We start from the raw sequence: 11,032 nt of genomic DNA, 5'->3' as shown, positions 1-11,032 counted from the left end.
GCCTACAAATGAATTCCCCCAAAGATTCAAAACTGACCTTCAAACTTCCAACACTAGTTTCAAGCTCTCAAACAACATTCAAGCTTTCAGAACTTTGCTTAAAGCTTTCCGATTGTGTCAGTTATTTCTCTCCATATGTATGCTGGCTGGTTTCTGTGAAATTCCTCTAAAGTTTAAAAGGCATTATTTAAGCCTAGCTGCTCCCGGCCGCCACATTGCTGCCACATTGTTTTTGTGAGATCTCAGACCGCCGCCGTCCATTTACATCGAGAACACATAGAGGAGCGAGTTCATATACAGCTGGTTCACTTTTTGGTTCACTTAAAAAGGACACTTTGGGTGTTTTCACATTAGGTTTTTTTAAAGGAACCAAACTCAGTCTTTTTAATAAGTTGTGCAGTGGACCTGTGCTCCATATGGATTCCAGTGAGTAAGAAGTTAAAAACTGAGCATGAAATGTTTGTGACTCATGTCATGTGCAAATGTGTTAACATCTTTGTTGTAGTTGCTTAGATGCTCAGTCCAGTTGCCCATTCCACTCTTCAAGGACCAAGAACTTTCTGTATTAGCTGAAGATTGTACTCAATTATTACTGACACAATGGCAACATTTGATTCACAAATTATAAGTAACAATTGACCTTATTCACACGGCGGCCATTTTGAACACTTGGGGTGGGAAGCTCTAGCTTGAAGATTGTCATGTATATAAAACTAAGTGACTTCAGATAGACCTAAGTTAAAATTAGCAGCAATCCGAGACACAACGACCACAACGACTCTTTCAATTTATCAGGGAAGTTAGTTAGCTTACTAGTTAGTTAGCTACTAGCTAGCTAGCGAGGCTAGACTAGTAATAATGGACCAAATATATTAAAATGTGAACCTGTATCCCTCTGGATTCTTCAGATCCATTTGTTTCTAATGGATTTTTTAGTGGGGAATCTGTGAACTGATAAATGTTTGTATGATGCACCTTGGTTCACAACAGCAGGACAGAGTTGACTGGAGTTTCCCACCCAGAGTGTTCAAAATGGCTGCCGTGAATAAGGTCAATACAGTCGGTTCTGAGACGAGACCGAGACCTTCAAAATGTGATCGGTCTTGAGACCAAGACCGATCTCGAGTACTACAACACTAGGTGGCACACTAGAGGCTCCATAGTTACCATCTAATTGTCATGAATAAAACTGTTTGGAACCATTAGCCTACCTACTGTGGTGTCATGTCAGATACACAAACACAAAATAATTGAACCGATTGGATCAATGGCCATATTAAAATCTGGGTGCCTAAAAAGTATAAAACTTGGTATATATCTTCTTGAGCATAATCTTTGTCACTGTTGAAAAACCTTACTGAACATTTGACAAATATGGTCTACTGGGGCTTGAACCCTCCAACTGGCACTAATTTTTGGCTGGCTACATTTTTCACATTGAATTTGGTCACACTGATCTTTATGTGTGTCCCACCCTTGGATTCATTATCCAATAGATTTGAAACCCTGTTCAACCAATTATCCAATGACAACTGTACACCTGGTCTAGGTTGACTATATATGTTGTTTGCCTCATGTCTTTGTCCACTTTGACTCTGATGAAGACACAGTAGTGTCGAAACGTTAGTCTGTTTGCACAATTAAAGGCTGTGAATCAATCGGTGTGCTCCAGTCCAGCTCCAGTTTTCTGAAAGTTTGCTGTCCTCGAGCTGAGAAGCACCTGATTCAACCGCATTTTGCTGGAAGATGCGCGGAGAACCCTGTTTCAACCTGATCTTTATGTGGGTTGTAGTAGTTTATACAGGGAGAGAAATAATGACACCAAAGCATTGTGCTTCTCTCATTTGGTCTGCAAGGTGATGACATTTTCAGCTGGGAACTAAGATTGGGAGTACCTTGAAATTCCATTGGGGGATCTTGGGTAAATTTTGGTGTCCAGTAATTCCCTTTTGATATTGTACTCTAAACAAAATAGTCCAAAATTGTGTAATAAATATAGCCTTTTAATTAAAAGCGCTGAATCATCTTCTACATCCAAATGTGAGACAGATAGCCAACATTGCATGGTTTATACGACCATGGCTGAACAGAGGAAGTATGGCATGGATGAATGGCATTCTTAACATGTGGGTCAACTCTTACAGTTAGATTAGAACATCCAGTCTGTGTTGGCAGAAGATCCAGAACCTCATTTAGTCAAAGTTCGACCAAATCCAAACCAAAGTTGTGATTTATGAGAAACTCGTCTCATGCCAAATTTAGCAGGTTACACTGATTTCTTCCAATTTTCTGTGATGTAGTGATCATACTGTACTGTACAATTGGATCAAGGACAAAAGCAAAGAAAATGATTACAAATGAGGCCTCTGGACCTCTGTGTTCAAATCATACATTTCAGTATCCGTACAGCTGTACAGTATTGTGAACAGGTTTAAAAGTCCTGAACGGGTGATGATAAAATACCTAAACACAACACATCCTTCATAGTAATGTCAAGCAAACCATTAAAGTGCATACAAGTGTCGTAAAAAGAAAAAGTAAAAAGGTATCGTTCACCAGTCACCCAGCTAGGCCTAAACCACAGCGACCTGTGTTCTTCTGGACAGAAGGCATCACAGAGCTGATCCCAGTACAGGACCAGTCGTCCACCAGTTCTGCCGAGCAGTCATTTACACCGGTCAGTTGTCCCTCCAGCTCTGCTCTACGATGGCCGAAACTCTCTTCTCGTACTCTCGCTTGTTCTCCTGGTAGAGCTGAGCTGCCTGGCTGTTTGCCGGGCTGTTGGGATTCGGTTCATCCAGCAGAGACTGAGAAGACAAAGAGGAAAAATCGGCTTGAGACCAGCAGCGCTTCAACTGCGCAGAGAGATATCAATAGAATTTCACACTTTAAGTAACATGATTGACTTGACTTGACTAATTCATGCTTGCAGCAAGGTGTACTGAAAACAGCGCAAAATTTTACATAAAAAAAAAAAAAAATCGTAAATCATAAACATAAAAAGAGCACAATTGTACACATCAAACAAGGCAAAGTACAAAAATATAAAGATGAAAAAGGAATTAAACGATCAGCAGAATAAAATTTTAAGAAGTATACAGTATGTACAGGGTTACTCAGATTAAGTGTAGCACAGATGATATTTTAAACATAACAATGTAGCCTCTAGGGCAGTGGTTCTCAATGTGGGGTCCGGGGACCACCAGGGGTATTAAGAAGTTAATACTATTAGAGAATGTAGAAGAATGACAATTTTGATCATAGTTTCTCTGTTATCTCTCTACAGATAGTCATGGGATTCTGGACAAAATTATATCTAACAACAAAAATATTCTCAGATTTGGGTCCGAGAGACAAAATCTCATCAAATGGGGTTCCGTGGCTCGAATGCGTTCATTTGTTGGATCATTGCATTTTGTTTACATTGTTTACTGCTATTTAAATTTATTCTAGCCTATTTAAAACATGTGTCCGGTAAATATTCTACTTGTCCTTAAACCTGAAATCTTACAAGCCATGTTGGCCGGCAAAAAACAACAGAAACCCTGATCTAGTCTCAAAATTTGCAAATCTTGCGAAAACACTACCCCAAATCACTACTCACAACGACTAGCTTAGAGTCACCCCGACAAGCCCAGACTTATAATGACTAGCCTAGACTCACTCCGACAAGCCCAGACTCACCCCGACTAGCCCAGAATCACAACGACTGGCTTAGAGTCACCCCGACAAGCCCAGACTTATAATGACTAGCCTAGACTCACTCCGACAAGCCCAGACTCACCCCGACTAGCCCAGAATCACGACTGGCTTAGAGTCACCCCGACAAGCCCAGACTTATGACTCGCCTAGACTCACTCCGACAAGCCCAGACTCACCCCGACTAGCCCAGACTCACCCCGACAAGCCCAGACTCACCCCGACAAGCCCAGACTCACCCAGACTAGCCTAGACTCACAACGACTAGCCTAGACTCACCCCGACAAGCCCAGACTCACCCCGACAAGCCCAGACTCACCCGACTAGCCTAGACTCACAACGACTAGCCTAGACTCACCCCGACAAGCCCAGACTCACCCCGACTAGCCCAGACTTATGACTAGCCTAGACTCACCTCGACTAGCCTAGACTCACCCCGACAAGCCCAGACTCACCCCGACAAGCCCAGACTCACCCCGACTAGCCTAGACTCACAACGACCAGCCTAGACTCACCCCAACAAGCCCAGACTCACCCCAACAAGTCCAGACTCACCCCAACTAGCCTAGACTCACAACGGCTAGCCTAGACTCACCCCGGCAAGCCCAGACTCACCCTGACTAGCCCAGACTTATGACTAGCCTAGACTCACCTCAACTAGCCCAGACTCACGACAATTAGCCTGGACTCACCCCAACAAGCCCAGACTCACAACGACTAGCCTAGACTCACCCTGACAAGCCCATACTCACCCCGACAAGCCCAGACTCACCCCAAGTAGCCCAGATTCACCCCAAGTAGCCCAGACTCACCCTGATTGTCAGAATAGTCAAGTCAGGCTTACTATTGGTGTAAAAATAATCTAGTGTGTCTTGAGTGTACAGCAAGGTTAACAACAACATTCAATACAACGTAGATCATATACCAGTACATGTATGAGTGAAGGTGAATTTTTATGTGGTTGGCTGTCTCAGTGAAGGTGAATTTAGCTGTTTCCCTTAAAACCATTCCACTCATATAATTTACAACAGAACATGTTCACGCATGTGACCCTAAAATGTCCTCTGAGGTGTGAACTAAACTTGAGAACATACCTGGATTGAGGTAAGAATTGATGAGACATCGTAGGTGGGACTCCAGCGGTTCTGCAGGATATCTAGGCATATGCTACCATCTGCATAGACTGGGGACAAATTCAAAAGTCTAAGTAAGGAACTGGAATGGGAAATTGGAAACATTACGCCAGAATTGAATGGAAACATTGGTAAGGGCCTACCGTTTGGATGAAACATCTTGGAGACAAATCGTACAGTGGGGGGTTTATTTGGATATTCTTCTGTGAACTCCACTGTTAGCTTGAATGTACCTGTGATCGACAAAAAGATACAGAATGTATGACTGTAAAGATAACAAACCAGTTGAGTCTAACACACACAGGTCAAGTGCTTCGGGGTCCTATGTTCCCAGGGTCCTATGTTCCCCAGATTTATAAGGCACATAATGGGAACATGACAAAGGGTCCTATGTTCCCAGGGTCCTATGTTCCCCAGTTCTACATATGTGCTCTCCCAGGGTCCTATGTTCCCAGGGTCCTATGTTTAACCCTAACCCAACCCTAACCCTAACCCTAACTAACCATATTAAGCGAATACAGAGCTGGGGAACATGTTTTTCAGGTTCCCATTATGTGCTATATAGAGCTGGGGAACATAGGACCCTGGTATCATAGGACCTTGGGAACATAGTACCCTGGGAGAGCACATATGTAGAACTGGGGAACATAGGACCCTGGTAACATAGGACATTGGGAACATAGGACCCTGGTAACATAGGCCCTTGGGAACATAGGACCCTGAGAGAGCACACATGTAGAACTGGGGAACATAGGACCCTGGGAACATAGGAATGACTCCGCTTGGGGAGCTTGGCTTTGCAGTGAGACCCTTTGAGCCACTTAACACAAAGGAAAGTGGATTCTTTAATTCTCAGTGCAATGTAGGCTATTCATTTTCGGTAGATGTAATGCACTTCTTAGCTTCTGTCTGCATAAAATTGTGTTACACTACTGTTGATTGTTTTAAATGGAAATGTTTAGGAATCATACTTAATTTTTTTTTAATCTACAGAGAAAGCAGTAAAGGGGCAGGAGGCAATATGTGTTAAATCATTATATCAGTTAATTTAAACTATTAATATCATCCATTTATTTGCCAGATAAGTCTTCTTTGTTAGGAAGAGCAAGTCATGGTCTTATCATCCAATATTTCATACCTTCATGTATATTTTTATTGGCATATGTGCTGTTAAGAGGTAAATATGAATGCCTTTCCCTCTCTGTGGGATCACAGGGATTAATCATTGTAGGAATTGTAGTTATTTCATTAAAATGGGATAATCTCTTGGATTTAAGAGACTGCTTTCCAATATTCACACACTGATTTCACGTGTCTGGTAAAGTAAGTCAACAAGTCGACTATTTTCGTGACCAAGCTTTTTGTTATTTTTACAGCCAATAATATTTATAGGATGTGACTATCATTGAATTATTGCACTACTACCAACTAAAGTAATAATCATGTATATGCAAATCTAAAAATTCATATGTACAGAAAACAAAACATATGTGTGTGCACACGTAGGTTACTGTTCATGCACATATAGACATATGGACATACACATACGTCCACATATAGACTACATAACCTAAAACTATATACATATACATACACACACACATACTGTATATATGCATACACATACACACACATACATAAATAATACATACAAATATGCATTCACACACACACATACATACTGAAATATGTGCATATATTGAAACACATGTAATAATCTTTTGTATAGATAAGGCACAGGTTACTGTAAGTGAACCAATATGGTAAATTAAACACTTTTTCAGAAGGGTTTATTGAACCAATCAACTAGCTTCCTTCAAGGTGAAGTACAATTTCAGTGTTAGTTTGATTTGTCAATGGAAATCATTTAGAGGTCAAGCCATTTAAGACTTTTAAGGTGGAATGGAGAGTGTCAAATATTTTGGGGGGAGCTTGGACTTTTCAAATGCTGTAGAAGTCTTTGTAGTGCCTGGAGCATTTTCAAGATAACAAAATAGACCAAAGTGTAGGTAATTACTGGCAATTTTAGTGGTAAATATTTTCAATATGTGCATTATAATTAGTGGGCTAGGGCTAGCTCACTAATTATAAAGCAAATGTCCACATACACACATACTGTCCACAAACACATATCCACACACGCGCACATACACGTCCACACACACACAAGTCCACGTATAAACATACACAACACACACACACGTGTCCACACACACACACACCAGATATTCAAGCACGCAAACACGCACACCCACATCACACCCACAAACAGCATACACAAGCATGACCACACACACACACACACACACACACACACACTCAGACACAGCTCTAAAGCTACAATTATACATGCAGTCACACATGTGTGCAGACAGACGTGCACACACGCACACATACACACACATTCACACACACAGATGCACTATCTCTCACCACAAGACAACTTGTAATCACCTAGTAACCACCTAGTAACACTTAGCAACCACCTTGTAACACCCTAGCAACCATTAATAATAACCTTGCAACAGCATACAGCTAGCCCACACATTTCCTCCAGGATGTTTTGCTGTCTAGCTTGAAAATAAAAACACTCAGTATCCACTTTATTAGACAAGTAGGTATCAAAAAAGCATAAGTATAAAGCATGCAGACAGAGTGGAGACGTTCAGTTACTGTTCCACAAAATGTGAGAATGGGAAAGATGCTGATTTAAGCTACTTTGAATGTGGTGTGATGGTTAGTGCCTCCTGGGCTTTTTAGTTTTGTCTCCATCTTTGGTGGTAAGCGGCCCTTGCTGTTGTGTTGTTTTACATTTTTTAATTTTGTCTCCATCTTTGGTGCTCAGCTCTCTTACTGTGGTGTTTCTGCACTGCACTTCCCAGAGATCACCTGTCAATCAAATAGTGTGTCCAGTACTGTGACTTTGTCCTTGGATTTTCTGTTGGTGAAGTTTGAGTGTCTGTAGGTGGCGCTCTTTTCTTTGTCTGTTCAGTCTCGGTGGCTATCGCTGCCATAAGAGGGCAGAATCTCATGTACCAAATCAAATGATAGCACTATTATACATTCTGTATCAGTCATAGTGAGTGTACCAACTAGATGAGCATTCATAAATGTTGATGTGAATGTTTTATTAACTTCTCTTTCATAACTCACCATCTTCAAACGGCGTTCCTTCTGGTCTGGAATGGAAATAATGTATAATCAACCAAACCAGTTTATGGCTGTGCCAATACACGGAATATGCAAGTGAAACTGAAACGTTTCACATCAATAAAACATACTGATGAGGATTATGCATTGCTGTGTATTCTGGGTATCTTACCCAAATATGACAGCATTCCAAACCATGATGTTGTTTTCGGACGGGGCCCCGCTGACACCTGCGGGAGGGTCCTCCTGTAACCTGAAATACATATTGCTCATAATAGGGCTGGGCAATATATCGATATTATATCGATATCATGATATGAGACTAGATATCGTCTTAGATTTTGGATATCGTAATATCGTGATATGGCATAAGTGTCTTTTCCTGGTTTTAAAGGCTGCATTACAGTAAAGTGATGTCATTTTCTGAACTTACCAGACTGTTCTAGCTGTTCTATTATTTGCCTTTACCCACTTAGTCATTATATCCACATTACTGATGATTATTTATCAAAAATCTCATTGTGTAAATATTCTGTGAAAGCACCAATAGTCATCCCTACAATATTGTCGCAATATTGATATCGAGATATGGGGTCAAAAATATCATGATATTTGATTTTGTCCATATCACCCAGCATAAAGACCATAAAACCCAGAACACCACGAAACCAAACACCTTAATTTTATCCCTGAAATGTCCTTAATTTCTCATTATGTAAACATTAATTATTCATTAAAAATGACATGGCTTTAAAAAAGTAAGGTTAGTATCATGGGTTTCTAAGGGATTTATTCATGGGTTGATTCACATTGACACTAGAAATTAAGGGATTTGGTAACACTAGGGTACAACTAAGGTATTAATTTATACATTATTTAATAGTTTATAAAGATGACTATTAAATAATGTATAAATTAATACCTTAGTTAACATGAACACCATTAGTAAATGATTACCAGACACATTAGTTGACTGTTAATTAAGGGTTAGTTGATGCTTATTAAGCATTAACTAACCCTTAACTTGCATGGTTTCAGTGGTTATTAATGAGTTATTAATGAAAAGTTCCTGTCTCCCTGAATTTTACATCAAATTAGAAAGTAAGGAGTCAAAAATTAAGGGGTGTTTAAGGTGGTTTTGATGGGTTCTCCTCTATTAATAACTCCCTAAAACATAATTTTAAGGGGATTTTTTGCATGAATTAAGGGGTGAATTCCTGTAAATGTAAGGGTATTTTAAGGGGTTACAGCACAGCACACAAGCTATTGATCATAAAATGGAAAATAAAATACAATAAATTATAAAAATCACATAAATCACACATAAATCATAAACTAGGGGGGGTGCACATATGGGTGATAAAGTATGTGAAGGTAAAGCCTTACAGTAGCTATATCCTGGTGGCAAACAGAGAAACCAGCCCGGCAGTCTTTCTCTCACTGTACTTACCTTTTGAAGTCCCTCATTAGCCGCCTCCTCGCCGGCGTAGACATCCTTCCAGAATATGAAGTTTTTTACGTTAGAAATAAACTCTTGACACTACTAAATTAAATGTCAAATCGGTTGAAAACAACTTGAGATATCTGCAATCCAACATCAACATTCTCTTCCTCTGACCCAACTGGAATTAACGAGCATACCACTTTCAAAAATAGAAATTATCGATTAATAATGCAGAAGCGCCTGTCATCATAGAGCCCGTTTATTGGTCTCATTCCGGTATTCGTTAATATACAACCGTTATCTGTGAATGCGAGACAGTGTTTCGTTATGTTAGGTACACGCTAGTTATTATTGCTGTTGTATTGGCTACCTTAACACCCCTTTTCTCTCCTCGGAATGGAGCAGGCGGATGGCGGCGCTTTGGTGACGTCACGACGCAAGGCGGACCGCGGTGACGCACCAGTGTGTGGACACGTGAGGTGGGGGGGGGGGGGGGGTTCTACTGTACATGTTCTACACTCCAAGAGGGAAAGCTTTTTGGGACAACATTTTTACAGGTACTGATTGGCAGAATACGGAAGCGTAATGCATTCACTTGAGAAAAAACAAAATTGCCCTATTTTTTCTGAATTAACGAGACAAATATCTCAGAAAAACAGAGCAGAGTTTAAAAAAAAATAAATAAATAAATAAAAAAAAGAAGCCCTGTTTTTATGAATTTACGAGATAATTATCTCAGAATTCTGAGAAAAGTTTTCATGGAAAAAAATAATTCTGCTCTGTTTTTCTGAGATAATTATCTCGTTAATTCAGAAAAACAGAGCATTTAAAAAAATAATAATAATTCTGCTCTATAATTCTGCTATCTCTAATTCTGCAGAATTATTATTTTTTTTTAAAAGAATCCTTAACGCATATTTTACCATTTTATACATTCAGTTACTTTTTGGACTCGAACAGAAGATTATATATTGTGTAAAACTAATCATAATATTAAAATTGAGTGTAAAAATGTCATTACACATTTTGAACAGGATAAATATAACATTGAATTCATTGTAAACTTATTGATTCGATATGGTACATTTCACATCCATAAATGCAAAATAACAAAAGTTACCCCCAATTTCACTAGATGTTTTTGTGAATTGAATGAATATATTAAGACTCTCAAACTTATAAACACTAAAAAAGTAATAAAACTGTCAAACTGTACAGTAAACTCTTTAAAGAAGAATAACATGTTTTTTGGGGGGGGGGTTTTATCATAATTTTATATTAATGAAGTTTATTTATCCCAACTTTTTTTGGGGGGGTAAATAATTATTATTATTACTTTTGTTTATTTAAATTCATATTCTTGTTTCTTTGTATACTACTATGCTGAGCACGTCTGCACTGTTTGTCTATTTGAATGTTTTTTCAATAAAGATTGAAAAAAAAAAAACATGTTCTACACTGGTTCTACATTGTTGTGTAGAGGTGGACTTAGGCTATTTGATGTAATATTTCATTTTAGACAAGACAAAATGGAAAATTATTTGATAAAATTGTTTATTATTTAAAATTTCTTGCATTTTAGTAATGCTGTTAAGCAATATAGCAC

At 39.2% G+C, this 11,032-nt stretch overlaps 1 protein-coding gene across 2 annotated transcripts; it reads right to left on the bottom strand.

The window, feature by feature from the left end:
* Positions 1-2,301: 2,301 nt before the first annotated feature.
* LOC139652384 (ubiquitin-conjugating enzyme E2 A-like) lies at positions 2,302-9,638 on the bottom strand. 2 transcript variants are annotated; one of them, XM_071529442.1, is made up of 6 exons: positions 9,433-9,635; positions 8,155-8,235; positions 7,986-8,011; positions 4,976-5,065; positions 4,794-4,882; positions 2,302-2,807 (listed from the first exon to the last, which is right to left on the bottom strand). In XM_071529442.1, exons 1-6 carry the CDS (start codon positions 9,474-9,476, stop codon positions 2,679-2,681), a joined length of 459 nt encoding a protein of 152 aa, XP_071385543.1. In that variant the 5' UTR covers positions 9,477-9,635; the 3' UTR covers positions 2,302-2,678. The 2 variants fall into 2 exon arrangements, with proteins under 2 accessions (XP_071385543.1, XP_071385544.1); XM_071529443.1 differs by lacking the exon at positions 4,976-5,065 and having other exon boundaries at positions 9,433-9,638.
* Positions 9,639-11,032: the final 1,394 nt, after the last annotated feature.

The sequence above is a fragment of the Centroberyx affinis genome, unplaced genomic scaffold, assembly GCF_046629955.1.
Source record: "Centroberyx affinis isolate AG114_WGS23_722 - 3 ecotype Tasmania unplaced genomic scaffold, CSIRO-AGI_Caff_v1 ptg001789l_1, whole genome shotgun sequence".
In the NCBI taxonomy this organism is placed as follows: domain Eukaryota; kingdom Metazoa; phylum Chordata; class Actinopteri; order Beryciformes; family Berycidae; genus Centroberyx; species Centroberyx affinis.
This window is presented reverse-complemented; position numbering and strand designations above follow the sequence as displayed.

Excerpts from the sequence above, each read along its gene's own strand:
- LOC139652384 (XM_071529442.1), bottom strand. The coding sequence starts at position 9,476 with ATGTCTACGCCGGCGAGGAGGCGGCTAATGAGGGACTTCAAAAG. Across the intron at positions 8,012-8,154 it reads TGGAATGCTGTCATATTTGG|ACCAGAAGGAACGCCGTTTG; the intron begins GTAAGATACCCA and ends TTTCCATTCCAG. Across the intron at positions 5,066-7,985 it reads AGGAACGCCGTTTGAAGATG|GTACATTCAAGCTAACAGTG; the intron begins GTGAGTTATGAA and ends TGTCGATCACAG.